Genomic DNA, 15,473 nt, shown 5'->3' with positions numbered 1-15,473 from the left:
GTGGCGCTGTTATTGTAAACAGAAAACAATTATTTTAGTAATGGATTTGGGAGGAAAGTAAGGTGTGTTTCCTTTTTTGTTTGTTTTCGGACCAATTATAAAGTTACTGATTATAAACAGATATATTAGGACCTATATACTCAAGTCAGGAGTTTGTAGTATAATGAATAACATAAGCCATTGAATGTAAATAAAGGCTAACTAACTAAAGCCTCTAGCCTAGGCCCTAGGCTCCTAGCTAGGCCTAGGCCTAGAGTAGGCCGGTCCTGTATAGGCTATAGTATTAGTAGGCTATATCTAGAGGAGGAGGTAGACCTACTCGAGTCTAGCTAAGCTAGGCCTCTAGCCTAGACTAGTCACTAGAAAGGGTTGGCTAGCTATATATCCATACAAACTAAGACCGTCTGCTACTAGAGGCTAGCTAAAAACATCTAGCCTCGTTGGGCTAGAGTAGAGGTGACAGATGAAAATGCTTGCATTATTTTGTTTACATTGACTCTTGAGTGCCAGGCTAGATGGACGCGCTTTTGATAAAATCGTCTTTACTCACCATTATTGATAAGTAGGGGGTGGGAGGGGGGTGGAGAGTGGTCAGACAGACGACCAGGTCCATGGACGACGTCGCTGATTGTGTGACAACCTTATGTTCAGGTTATATATACTTCCAACCGACTAAATCACTTTGTCCAATGCCCTAGATTACTTTTAATATGTTTTTAAGACATAATATACAATATTATTGTTATAGTACCATATATATCGATTTCAGATGTAACTGTAGTTCCAAGAAAAAAGATGTTTGCAAGAACTTTAAGAAGTGGTTATCGTGTTCTAACACAAGTTCCAAAACTTGGTAGAAGATGCATAACACAACACCATCATGAAATTCAAAATAGACGACACTTTCTATACTATTTGATTGGTGCTGGCACAGGAATCATAGGGGGTTCAATTTCTATTAAACGGTAAATTATAAGAAATCATGAATTTAACAGCACATCACTTTTATACTGTTTTATTTAATTTAAATGGTGATTATCTTCATGAATTTTATAACAAGCTTGTAACATAACTAAATATTATAGCCACTTTTATTACATTGTTTGAAGGTCTGCATGGCAAAAATCAATATGGATATAAGGATACACCATGTATGCAGTTCCGAAAAGAACTGTTGAGTTTCTCACTTTTGTTATTTAAGATCACTTCAAGCCTCTGTAGATAAAACAGTAACAGAAACATCTGATGAGGAAAAGAATGATGAAGATCTGTCAGAAGGTGAAGATTCTGAAGAGGAAGATGGTCAAGACAAAGGAAAAAAGAGGACAGGATTCCGAGATCGCAAGGTAATAAAACATTCTTTGAAACGCAGCATTTTCCTCAGAGATCATTCACCCTGAAAAACAGTTTCAAATATCTTCTTCTTGAAAACGTTTTCCATCATTCTGACATTATGCTATTTTGGGCAGGATGGTTGGTTATTGTGCTAAAGTCTGCATTTTTTCCTTTTAAATCTTTCTTATATATTGATTTCAATTTTTTTTGCTCATTAAATTATGTATACTATAATGATATAATGGTATTTGAAAATAAACCTCATCTTTTTAAGTTTGTGTTAAAATGATTTTTTCATAAAATAAATAGTACAGAAAGTTATAATTTACATGTTTGGTTTTCTTTCTTTCGTTAGATAATAGAATATGAAAATCGTATCCGTCACTATTCAACCCCCGATAAAATCTTTCGCTACTTTGCTACGATCAAGATGGTTGATGATCACGGAGACTCTGAGATCTTCATGACCCCAGAAGATTTCATAAGGTCAATTACACCTGATGAAAAACAGCCTGATGGTGAGCTGTTTAATTATTAAACCCAATGAGATTAATTTAAAAAATCATATAATTTTGATAATTATTCCATTCCAAAGACAACTTTGGAATTAAAATCACAATGCTCTGTCTACACTATCAAACTTTATGTGACAAAGTTTTTTGTCAAACTAGTTTGATAGTGTAGGCAGACCTTTAGATCATGAGCATTGATTAAAGATGTATTGTTCCCCAAGAAATGAAAACTGAAAATTAATAAAATCAGACTTTGAATAGGTCATTTTGGCGTTTTAATAAAGTTCACTTCTGCAGAAAAAAAACCCCAAAAATAGTGTTTTGCACTTATTTTTTCAGGGGTACAATATATCTTTAATATTACACTGTTTTTGTTTAAATTTTTTATATTATTACATTATCAAAAGTAATATTTATTTAATAAATTATAATTGTGTAATTACTGTTATTTAAACTCTGACTTCATCATTACATCAGAGTGATTATATGTTTTTTTCTTATAATTACAGGGCTTGGGCTTGACCAATTCATCAAAATTTCACCCAAGGTATTTCATTTAATTGCTTTTTTTTTAAATAAATGTATTTGCTTGATTTTAGTAGATTGAAAAAGTAGTTTAATCGATTATTCCAAAACGTTGCTCCATAAATACTGTAAATTCTCCTTGAAACAGATATTTGTAGAAATTTGTTCCTAAAATGTATTCTGGAAATACCATTTTGGTCTTTCTTAAAAGAGTAATATCACTGACGAGATCTAATAAGATCGAAACAGTACTGTCTGCAGATTGGATATATGTATAATACTGCCTGCAGATTGGATACGAAAGCCATAGCATTGCCACTAACAATATGCTTACTTTACTCTATGTTGCTTACGTTACGTTTGGTTGCTACTTGGATGCAACACAATGATGTAGGCACGATGTAAATGAGTTGACCAATCACAGGCGACAGTTCAAATGGTCTATCGCGTCATGATTGGTCAAATTTCTTGCGGTACGCTTATGTCCCCGTATTATTTGACAGCACATAGTTAGATATAAAGTAAAATTAGTAAAATAAGCCTGCTTTCCTTTATAGTGCCAGATGTAGTTCAAATAAAAACACAATTTCTTTCCTTTCAATAATTATATTTGTATTTCTAATTTTTCTTTTTCAAACTTTAAAAAGTATAACTTTCAATTCCCTGATTTTATATAATTTATTTATATCTTCATTTTTTTTTATTAGTGATTGTTTTACATTTACATTTACATAAACTTATGAAATATTAATATTAGTTTATCCTTTCTCAAATACAGTATACTGAAAAATTTGCTTCATTTTTTAAAAACACAAATCAGTAATTTTTTGATAAATTTTCACCCAAATATTTATAGCAATTAAGACATGAAAAGGCGACGTTCCAACAGGTTTGTTTGTAGGGTTGTTGTGTTTATTAAAAAAAACATAGCTTTTGTTATTTTGCTGTAATTTTTTCCAAAGCATCTAGCTGATCAAAAAAATCTTTTTTTTATCTCATTCTATAGACCATGTTTATTTTATACTGATATTACTCTTCACAACACATATTAAATGTTTTTATTAAACTAAATATTGTTATATTTTTATATATATTTTTTATATATATATTGTATTGGTTGTTTTGTGTGTTTCTTGTTACATGGTCTATATATATCTTATTAACGAATGTCCACTTTTATTATAACTATCCTTCAAATACATTATTATACAAATTAATATTTCATCAAAATATTCATAAAGCCTGAAAAATCCCTATATGCCTAAATTCTTTAACCACTTTGATGTTTTTAAAATAAGCTTCATGCAATTTTTCAGAAGTGTAAATGAACAAAACACATTTAATGTTGTTTAATATGATGTTATTAACTACAAAAAAAATGCAGCACACACACAAATAAAGTAACTATTATAAAGTAGAAAAAATTAAAGCAGCAAGGACTTCATTTTAAAAAAATGCATGAATATAGCGTATTCATAACTTTTTCAATTACTATCAAACAGAAGTTGAACGTCTCAAAAATTATGTAGTTTAACGTAGGCTGTATATTTGATCATTTGGTATTTTATACTCCGGCTTTCTTTTACTGTAGATGCTAGGCCTACAAAAATAAATATTTTATACACACAGGCAAAAGTCCTGCTCTTGAAAACCCCCCTTATACAGTATAGTCAAGTACATCACACTGTACTTTCTAGAAAGTGGACATTCATTTTTGAAAGCTATACAGCTACACTATAATAGATTAAAATTAAAAGTATTGCAATACGACCCAAATACACCTATTGCTTCTTTGTTTTTGCATTTTTTTTTAGTAAAATATAAAAATAATTTATTTTTATAACATTTTGCAGTGCATACTGTAGAGATGTTTTTCTTAAATTGACAATATATCTAATTGTTGTTTTATTAATCCTGATTTTGTAAAATTAGATTGTATATGTTTTTGTTTAATTAAAAAAATTGTAGTGTTCTGTTTTTTACTAATACAGCATGTTTTAATTTAAAAAGCTTTTACTATAGTATGTATTGTGTGTAGTATTCATTTATATGCTTACAATTCAAAGTGTTATTTGGCCAGAAGTACTGTAAACAGGTCACACAGTGAGCGGTTAAGACAGTGGAACCGTAATTACATAGCCATAACATGGGCAAGGGTTTGAGACTCACTCGCTCCATGGTTCTGGTGGTAGAACGAGTCTTCTCGGATAAGGACTATAAACTGTATAGGTCCAGTGTACACATCTAGCTCATGTACACTTTAAAGAACCTATATCTTTCAAGATGAGTCGGAGGTTACCCTGGTGTACTAGTACACACAGCCATTGTCACTCATAACTGAAGAGGCCAACTATACATTACTTTATAAGTTCATGGTGACACTGCTTGTCAATTAGTCATAAAAGTTACACAATCAATTAGACAACTGCAACAGGATGAAGTACTAAATTATGATTGATTTTAAAATTTTATCTAACCCTGTTGATAGTGATTTGATGAATCAGAATCTGACTTGATAGTCGGTTAGTAAAAAGATAAATATTTTGGTACATAGGGCGTTTCATACGTATACTACTTGAGCTTGCAATCTTCTATTTTCCGAAAAAAAATCGACTGGAGGACTAACATAAAAAAAACCAATAAATACAGACTAGGGGCAAGTCTAGATCAAATTATGAATGAACAGTGGCACTACTGGTGATGGGTATCACTTTTTGTGTTATGGATTCAAATATAACAGCTGGTATGGGTTATGCTAATTAATGATAAAATACCCTGTATTCCTGGTATAGTTAGAATATTAATCTGTAAGCAAAGTTTTTTATATGCTTAAAGCATTAAATTATTTAGTTGCGGAGGCCATCTTGAGTGTCCCCCCTTCTCTTGTTGGAATCACTTCCTGTATATATAGTTGATGATCTAGTATGTATAGTATATCTATGGGTTTAACAGAGTATGCAGAATGTCTTTTAGACATGTAGCTTTGTAGTCTAATGTTGTGTCAACAAACAGACTACAAAATCACAATTTTTAAATTAACTTTTTTTCAAGTTTACCAGCATTTCTGACAAATTTAGTTTTTATTCTGATTTTATTCTAATAAATTTTCTGGTAAATGAGAAACAAAAAGATTCATGCACACTTTATTAGTCTTGAAAAAGATATCTACATTAACATTAAATGGTAACATTAATAATCTGCATGTTGATTCATGACTTGATTCAGTAAGGCAATAAAAGTGATACAATGCAGAGCAAAATAGATATTAAAATGGCTCAAGCTTAAAATGTCAACATCTTATTACACATTACAAAATTGCTCATTATTTTATTTTCAGTTATCAGCACCCAGCATCTAATGATTGAAGGGAGATTTGTTATCTCCTATTTTTTAAATATATTACATGTATATACTAATGCTTTTGTTGCTTACAGACATTTAAACAGAAGTACATTTCTCTGAAAGAAAACAGCATCTTTTTCAATCTTGGAGAGTGTGGTCTTATATCATTTGTTGATTATATGTTTTTATTAACTGTTCTATCTAGTAAGTATAATATTTCATATACAGTGTCTACTAGCATTCACAAGTGACTCAATATGGCCAAGCGGTTAAGGCAGGAGCACCGTTTACCGTCCCTAAAGAGCCAACAATATCAGCATAGGTTCGAGGCCGACTTGCTCCTAGTTCTGATAAGGACTATAAACTGTAGGTCCAGTGTACAGTTATAACCTGTGTGCACTTTAAAAGAACCCAGTTCATCATTTGAAACCAGTAGGGAGTTACCCCAGGGAACTGGTTCACAAAATAGCCCCTGTATCAGGGGGAATATGACTTATCTGATGGGACAGTTATTGATTTACTATTGGTAATCCTTTGCCTAAAGACATAAAATAAACTTCATTCACCCAAAAAAAGTTTTGTAAAAAACTTATTTTTCAACGTGTAAACACTTTTTTGTCATTGGTATATATGTACATGTTACCCTTGATAACTTAATTTATACTAATTTTTGTTATTTTTTTTCAGCTCCAAGTAAACATTTTGAGATTGCCTTTCGATTGTTTGATCTAAACGGCGATGGTGTTGTGTCAAATGAGGAATTTTCTAAGGTATATTTCTTGTTTTATGTAACTTATAGAATTCAGGACTTTGAAGGATGGATGTGAAGTAGTATCTAAAAGGGTAAAATGAAGTGCTGAACATAACACAATGTCCTATTTTTGTCAATTTATGGATGGTGGGAATCCTGGAGTCTGCTTGTATGCTTTAATATAATAGATATAATTGAACTTTAAACTAAATTGTGAAAATTATTTAATATTTAGAATCAAACAATCTTTTCTTAGGTGACTGATGTTATTCGAGCTCAAACAGCTACTGGTAAACGTCATCGAGATCGTAGCACTACAGGCAACACACTAGACAAACATACTGCGGCTAGCTCACTGTCTACATACTTCTTTGGGCCTAACCTAGATCGCAAATTGACCACAGCAGACTTTGCTCAATTTCAGAAAGAACTTAGACTTGAGCTTCTAAGAATGGAGGTAAATTTTATTTCTTAAGCTTTTTGAGATGTTGATATTTAAAAAAAAAAAAATCCTCACTATTAAAATGAGGATGCTTTTAATCTTGGTGCCAGGCTTGTTTTAGTTGTCATAATTTATTTAATCAATGTTTTCTGTACAATAATTCCAAAGTTGGTAATGTTTTTTTAATTTTTGAGATGTTGATATTTTTAACAGAAATAATCCTTACATTAATATGATTTATATTGAGAGTTCTTTACTAATTTATAGTAGAAACTTTATAATGTATTTGTACATCATTTAAAAATTGATAATCGTTCAAAAACATTAATTTAGTTTGAGCGTTGTGGTCCAGTGGATGGCAAGATAACTGAACAACATGTGGCTCACCTGTTACTTGTGTATGCCAATATAACACGCAAAAGAGAAATTAAGATGATGAAACGAGTCAAGAAAAAGTACAGAGACGACCCTCTGGTAAAACAATCATTATTATTAAAAACATCAATTAACTGTTTAAACTTTGATGTGTTCATATACTTGCTGGCCAACCATTGTTCTGGTTGTAGAACAAGTCTTCTCAGATAAGGACTTAAACTGGAGGTCCAGTGTACACATCTGGCTTATGGGCACTTTAAAGAACCCAGTACATCTTTTGGAAGAGTAGGGGGTTACCCCGGTGTACTGGTTTACTCAGCCCCTGTTGTTGTTATGGAAAGACGAACGGGTGCCGTTTGGTGGCAGCACTCGACACGAAGGGACCCTTAGAGGAGAAAAAGTTATTGTATGTGTCGTCCACACCTGTGCACAATTCAGCCCAGTAGGCTGCAAGTCGCAGGTTATTCCCCCATTTACATTTACAAAATGGAAGCCATTTCAGACTTTTCTTACTTGAGTATGTTATTCATTTTAGGGCATAAGCTTGGTGGATTATCTCAACCTTCATGAAATGCTAAGGAACATTAATGACATTGACTTAGCATTGTCATTCTATCATGTGGCTGGTGCTTCTGTTGATAAAGGTTAGTCTACGTTGGTTCATCACAAAATGCTAAACCAAAAAAACCAATGAGATAATATAGTGAGAACAATGAAGATATCTAACTAAATAATATTCTCACTCTTCTCTCTTCTAGCAAAATTAAATCTTGAAAAGTATCCCAGATTAGAATTGAAGAATTAGCCAAACAAATCTTGAAAATGGTCATATTCTGAAACCCAAAACTTAAAGATCTAAAACAGCCTTTTTATTATGTATAATTTGTATCTTCATCTTATTAACAATATTATTGTGTTATGTATCCATAGAAACATTTAAGCATGTTGCCAAGATGGTTGCCAACGTAGAACTATCTGATCATTTAACAGATGTTGTTTTCACACTTTTTGATGAAGATGGTAGGTGAAACAACAAAGAGTAAATCTTTTTTTCAAGGGGTCATTTGTTCCAAGTAAACGACACTCATAAGCCTGTCATGTTTGTTTAGTTGGAGAATTATTATCATGGCCAAATATTATCAGTGGTGTATCTCCACATATAACAAAATGTGTCCAGTTTCATAAACAAATTCTGAAACACAGCATCTCATGTGTATCACATGTGGTGTCAGGTTAAATTAAGTGTTAAGGTAGGTACTGTTAATACACATATCACATGTGAAACATATGTGATACCATATCACTGAATTCGCCTATGACAAATTTAAATACAATCCTGAGAATGGGCTGCTGTTTTTTGGTTCAGTGAATACACAAAACAATATAATGTATTTAAACGTTTTACTTGTAGATGACAACAAGCTAAGTCATCATGAATTTGTATCTGTGATGAAAAATCGTGTCATGCGAGGTTTGGACAAGCCTAAAGAAGTCGGCCTAGCCAAGATCTCATACTCTATGTGGAAGTGCGCAAAGAGGACAAAAATACTGAAGGATTGATTTGTCTAAAAGGATCATTGCAAAGGTTCACATCAAATTTATTTATTGTAAGCAATGGTGTTTATTGCGGTCGATAAAAAAAGGGTGCAAACACAGAAAGAATAAAATGTTTAAAATTATGTGAATATTAAATTATTCTTTAGTACATAATAGTTAGATTGTCTATATGTATATATATCAGACATTCTCACTCTCTCACATAGTGTGATCAAAACCACCCCACCTCCCCTAAATTATATTAAGAAACACAAATTAATGCTGTCAAATAATTGAGTAATCAAAGTCTAAATTCAGACAATACTCTTTAAGTTAAGTATTGAGCACTGAATATAATTGAGACGATCCCAAAAATCATTGCCTTATGTAATAACATTGCAGCCAGTCTACTCGGCATTGGTCTTGTCACTTGAGTCTAGTAGATTGTATCTATCTTGAAAACAACAGCTTTTGTAAAACTTTACTATTATACTCTCGGCCTATTAAAAGTGTTCAACATTGCATTGTATATATTGTTGTTATTTTTCTATATAACTTGAATGTTAGAATTAATAAATATTACTAATATTAAACAATTATTAAAAATAGTGTAATATTTGAATTAATAGATATAGAAAACTAATTAATAATAAATCAGAAGAATTTTATTTAGTTTCTATGTTTATAAAAGATAAGATTTTCTTTTTTGAAAGAGCGAAAAACGTTTCGATCTCTATCAGAGATCTTTTTCAAGTTCTTTCTTGTTTACTTAATGTTAGTTATAAAGAATTCTAAAATTTGCTTTATGTTGGAATCACTGCCATGAGAGTGTGTTTTCTCACCTTCCAACTTCCCCAGATGGAGTCTCAGTAATTTTATTAACTTTTCTATATGAAAAAAAAAGGATGATTTTGTATTGTTAACCTGATTTTATGGAAAAAATATTTGAAAAGAATATTTTGTAATATTCAATTGATCAATATATTACTTTGATATTAATATAATAATTAAAATATGTATTTATTCAATTCATACACACATTTGATCGTTTATTGTTTGCAACTAAATGATATTGATCATAAATATTATATGTATTATTTCAATTTTACTGATAATTAACTTGTATAAAACAATACAATAATTTATTCAGTAAATCAATACACTACTTTTGATAAAAATAATACATTTTTATAATTATTATTGGTTATGTTTATTTATGTATTAACTATACTGACATTTAGATTATACAAAGAAATTAAAATTATACACTCTCTTTTTGAATAATAATTTACAACTAATATTGTTATGTTTATATATTTATAGGCCCTACTGACATTTAGGTTATATAAAATAATTTATTAATAATACAAATTAGTTCAGTAACACTACTTTTAATAATTAGAATTATATTGAATATGATTTATTGATTCAAATAATACACTATTTTTAATAACTAGTACTAATTAAGTTTTTGATTAATTATCTGACATTTTATAAAGTCGTATAGAATAATAATTTATCCAGTTCAATATAGATTTATGTTTTAAAGTGGATGCCAATGTGGGTAGTGAGATGCATGTTGCGATAGGGGTGTGGTCTCTCTCACACCCTTTACCACAAAATTCTGCATCCATCACAGCATTCTTGTTACAGTAGTTTTCATGTGTAATTGTCTCTTCTAGGTAAATTGATAAATAATCATAAAAATGATACACATAACTTGGTTTTAAAACGGTTTGTTCACCAACTTGTAATTGGCGAGTTTATATACTTTTATTGTGTTGTTTTTGCTCTTCAGTAGGATAGATTAGTGGGTCTACTAACTTGGTGTTTAGATGTTAATATTTCAAATAATCATTAGATACAATTTTGGTGAACTGTAGAGTTCATTGTGTTGACAAACATGCACCTTTTATCTTTGTAACAGCAAACAACAACGTAGTAGGTAAGCCTAAAGCCTGGTCTACACTATCAAACTTTATGTGACAACAAATGTGATGTGCCCATGGACATGATGATATCATATCACTACATGATGATGTAATATCACTACCATATTTGGGAATATCACCACCATATATGGGCACATCACACTTTTTTTTGTCAAACTACTTTGGTAGTGTAGACAGAGCTTAATATAGTCACAAATTATTAGTATATTACTTATATAACTTTCTTTGTTGTTACTGTATGAATTAATGTGCAATTAATACTTTGAAAATTCCTTGCATTACATTATAAATGGAGAGTTATACAATCTTTTTAAAACAATTGAAATTAATACAGTACACTCTTAAATGCAACCTGCATTATTAATTAATACTAAGTGTATTAATATTAAAAATGTTCATCTGGTTTTGAATATCCATGAGTTAGTAGTTCTTTTTGAAAAAACTGAGCAGGACAGCGAAACTGTCAAGCAGATTAGTTTCGCTAGTTGTTGCCTTTTTTTTCAAAAAGAACTACTAAGTCACTTCGTGCATTGTAAGTAGTCTTTTTGGAGTATATCCATTCCAATTGATTAGTAATACGTAGGTTTAAACGGATTACAACGTCTATTTAATGATGATCAGAACCTCCTCATCGCTATAATAATTGTATCAATGTATATAGAAAAAGATGGTATACTGTATAACATTAAAAAAAATGGAGAAACCTCAAGGCTTGTTGTCCATGTTGTCTATAATGTTTGCTTTCTCGCCAACAAGCACACCTGCTAAGTTGCGGGAACTTTGGTGTATTTATTGTATAGGCATACTAGTCTATATGGAGGCTATCGGCACGGCACGGCACTGTTACATGCACGACCAATATTTATTGTGGAGGCTACTATGTTTAACTTCAAGTGAATGTAATTTTAAACATTTGAAGGCTAATTTACACGAATTATATAGTTATAGGGCCATGGGTAATTTTTAGGACTCTTTGATTTTTTAACTCATTCAATAAAGGTGGACATGACGTTGTGTAATGGCAGCATGTTACAGCGAGCCTACTCCAATATAGGGCCGATTTAACTCAAATATTAACATTTCATCGAAGTGCGGCTGGCATTGGCCCTAACGTATTCAAATACAGAGTGTACATAATCTACAGGATGAGCCTTCGTAATTGTATTGTTAACATATAAATTCCACCTCAACTTTTCTTGGATCAAACTCCCACAACCTGGAGTTCAGTGCCACTAAGAGAAGCTCCTAATAAAGACATTATTCCTCATTATACAAACATTTCTTGAGATTGGGGATCATATTGTTAACTTGGCAAAAGTTGATCACGTCATGCAGGCTTGGTTGTATAGAATGATGTTTCCTATATTAACAGATTCTCCAAGTGTAATACCTAATAACCCATACCTACGTTTTTCCATTCCCTACAGATTCCCGTGGAAATATCATTGGTTAAAATTGTTCAACAATCTCATTGGTTAAAACCAGTTCACAAGATTCTAGTAATCTGATTGGTTAAAGCCAGTCACTTGTCAAGATTTCAATAATTTCATTGGTTACCTTACTTATACTTCTCCTTCCTTATTTCCATAATAAAAGCACAGCTTGGAAAAGTTATGGATATTCAATATGATAGCACATCTCAAGCACTCTGATTGGTCAAAGAGACAGTTCTATAAAAACAATAAATATAGTAATATATATATTGTGTTTTCATGAGCAAAATACAGCAATTACAATATGAATATGACAGCTGCACGTTTATATACTGGAGCATCTATGCCCCTTCTTGGTTTAGGCCTATGGAAGTCAAAGCCTGACCAAGTTGAGTTAGCAATCAGATCGGCACTCGAAGTGGGCTACCGGCATTTTGATAGTGCTATGGTCTATGGAAATGAAAAAGAAGTGGGCCTAGCCCTAAAATCAGCAATGAAAGATATGGTATGGTAACAGTACTTTTTTTACTATAGTCCTACTTACAAATTCAAATATTAGATATCAGAGTCAAAAAGAATAAAAAATTAATATACTTGTGTATGCCTATTATTCTTCAACGTATAAATCAGACCTATCTTGTCACTTTTGTTTGTGTTTTCTTAATAGAATGTCTCAAGAAAGGAAATATTTGTGTGTTCCAAACTCTGGAATACCAGACATGCCCCAGAGGATGTCAAACCAGCTTTAATGGAGACACTCAATGATCTTCAACTGGATTATTTGGATCTCTATCTGATGCATAACCCCATAGCTTTCAAGTAAGGAAACTGATGACCCAAGCTTTTGAAATATTGCATGTTTTTTGTTTTGTTTTTAAATTTATTATCATTATTTTTTTCTAAATTATTATTGTAGAGTAATTATATTATTTTTGCATCTGGCTTCCCGTCTGGCTTTCACTGTTCCAGAGAAAATAAAATCAGGGGAATTTTAATAAAATAATTAGAAAGACATTACGAAAAATAAAACTAAACAGAAATGTATTTGTATAGAAATGGAGAATCTATTGTTCCATATGATTCTGATAATAATGTTATGTATGCTGATGTACATTATAAAGACACATGGAACGCAATGGAAAAACTGTTGGACGAGGGATTGGTTAAAGCAATTGGTGTTTCAAACTTCAACAGTCAACAAATTGAAGATATTTGCAGCAGCTGTCGAATCAAACCAGCTGTATTGCAAGTGAGTTTTTTAATATTAAAATTGGTTTTTTTCCACCTGCAGAATCATAATTGCACAGCTGTGATTTGATTCACCGAGTTCACAAATATCAGAAAACTTAGTTACTTGTTTAGTTAGCCGTCCTCATGATTGAGAACATTATAGGCCATAATTGACTGTTCAAAAAGGTGCATAATCTAACTCCCGCAAGCTAGTCTTCTGCAGTTTGCCGAAGTTTGTCAACTGCTCTACATTAGTAAACTTGGCAAATTATTATTGCCAAACAGGGAGTTTCTAAAGTTTTCTAGTGTATATAATTAATAGATATACCTGTGTTAAGTTTCTTTAAATTGTACCATTGCTACATGTTTCCAAAAGAACATGTTTAAGCATTGGTATATTTTATTTGAAAATTATCAAGTTGTTATTGATGCAGATTTAGTTTTAAAATATTTAAGAAAAATAATTATAAGGGATGTATAATATCAGTATAGTATACACACATAAAGAGAGGATCCGGGATCGGTGGGTGCTCTAACTTAAAGTAGTCCGATATAAATAACAAAATATGTCAGTACTGTACTTTCATTTTAGCTGTAACGAAAGGTATTTTATTTATTTTACAGGTTGAGTCTCACCCCTACCTGCCTCAGAATGAACTTGTAATGTTTTGTAACGAACAAGACATTGTGTTTGAAGCATACAGTCCACTTTGCTGTCGCGATAGAAATGACAAATTTGCAGGCGATTTAGACCTTTTCTCTGAGCCTAAATTGGTAGAGATGGCAAAGAAATATAACAAGACTGTGGCCCAAATTGCTCTAAGGTTTGTGTGACATTAGACATATAGAACCTTCTTAAAAATCGAAGCCTACACGACATGGACTTTACCATTCTCATTTGTTGTTGTTTTCTTTTCAGGTTTCAAGTTCAGCGTAATGTGGTAACAATTCCAAAGAGTGTAAACCGTGGACGAATAGCCGAGAATTTCCAGGTTTGTTGAATAAAATAAATAGTGGAATGAAATAAGTGTATACCGTACGTATCGTTACTAATACTATACTGACTTTGGAATAAGACTGATTTATATAAAAGAATTAACATAACTGTAGTTCTTCCCAGATTCGTATGCTAATTAATAATGCAATTCGACTATAGAAAGCTATACGTCATATGGATAAAAACTAAGAAATCTATTGTTAGTATTTTTATATTGTGTTGCAATTATTTCCTTCTTTATAGTTATTCTAATCGTTTCTCTTTTTTTTTTAACACAGGTATTTGATTTCACTCTTGATGATGGAGATATGAACACAATTAGATATTCATTTCCAAAATGGAGAGTTGGTATTTCTATCAAAAGGGTAATTTATTTAATTATTCTAAACATTGTGCAAAATAGAATCTAATTTATTTTAAATAAGATAATTAATAATAATAAAAATACAAAATAAATGAAAATTGACAAAATGCAGTAAATTCAGTAAATAACCATATTAAGGTAAAATATCATACTCCCATGATCAACAGAAATTCGTTATAAATATAGATTAGAAATAAGTATAACAAGAACATTAAGTAACATTATTGTATCATTTACTTATTTATTCGTTCGCTCGCTCGCTTCATTTATTCATTCATTCATAACCATCTTTAATGTGGGAACTGATCAATAATTAAGGATCCTCGAATCAAATATGAAAGATGGGAGACAAAATATATATATAATATAACATATTATTATAGTCATCTAACTCTTTCCCTTTAAAATATGACTTTGTTTTATTTACCAGGGACCTGATAATAAACCTATTATTGGAGAAGATGGCCGCCCAGTTGATAGATACCTACATCATCCATTGCATTCTCGTTATGAGCCTAAAGATTCTAAATAACTGTCGTATATTATTATTTATCAATATTATTATCATAGCCTATTTATATAATTTGAGTTATTATTACAAATGGTTTACGGTACTTGCTGTTTTTTTAATGTGATGAATATTTTTTATGTTTATTGATTTGCTATTTAGATTTTGTTT

At 31.2% G+C, this 15,473-nt stretch overlaps 2 protein-coding genes across 3 annotated transcripts; both read left to right on the top strand.

The window, feature by feature from the left end:
- Positions 1 to 4: 4 nt before the first annotated feature.
- On the top strand, positions 5 to 11,480 carry LOC144845088 (calcium uptake protein 1, mitochondrial-like). 2 transcript variants are annotated; one of them, XM_078702231.1, is made up of 13 exons: positions 5 to 62; positions 770 to 965; positions 1,202 to 1,346; positions 1,691 to 1,853; positions 2,357 to 2,394; positions 3,229 to 3,261; positions 5,807 to 5,918; positions 6,402 to 6,484; positions 6,722 to 6,922; positions 7,241 to 7,381; positions 7,818 to 7,926; positions 8,213 to 8,302; positions 8,694 to 11,480. In XM_078702231.1, the coding sequence occupies exons 2-13, from the start codon at positions 796 to 798 to the stop codon at positions 8,840 to 8,842; spliced, it is 1,434 nt and encodes a 477-aa protein (XP_078558357.1). In that variant the 5' UTR covers positions 5 to 62; positions 770 to 795; the 3' UTR covers positions 8,843 to 11,480. The 2 variants fall into 2 exon arrangements, with proteins under 2 accessions (XP_078558357.1, XP_078558358.1); XM_078702232.1 differs by lacking the exon at positions 3,229 to 3,261.
- Positions 11,481 to 12,513: 1,033 nt separating this feature from the next.
- LOC144844954 (aldo-keto reductase family 1 member A1-like) lies at positions 12,514 to 15,416 on the top strand. The gene is made up of 7 exons (XM_078702070.1): positions 12,514 to 12,708; positions 12,871 to 13,022; positions 13,257 to 13,452; positions 14,058 to 14,257; positions 14,353 to 14,425; positions 14,709 to 14,795; positions 15,225 to 15,416. The coding sequence occupies exons 1-7, from the start codon at positions 12,514 to 12,516 to the stop codon at positions 15,324 to 15,326; spliced, it is 1,005 nt and encodes a 334-aa protein (XP_078558196.1). The 3' UTR covers positions 15,327 to 15,416.
- The last annotated feature ends 57 nt before the right edge of the window (positions 15,417 to 15,473 follow it).

Source organism: Antedon bifida, chromosome 6 (genome assembly GCF_963402885.1).
Source record: "Antedon bifida chromosome 6, ecAntBifi1.1, whole genome shotgun sequence".
NCBI classification, from domain to species: domain Eukaryota; kingdom Metazoa; phylum Echinodermata; class Crinoidea; order Comatulida; family Antedonidae; genus Antedon; species Antedon bifida.
The sequence above is the reverse complement of the archived record's forward strand: the minus strand, read 5'-3'. Positions and strand labels throughout refer to the sequence as shown.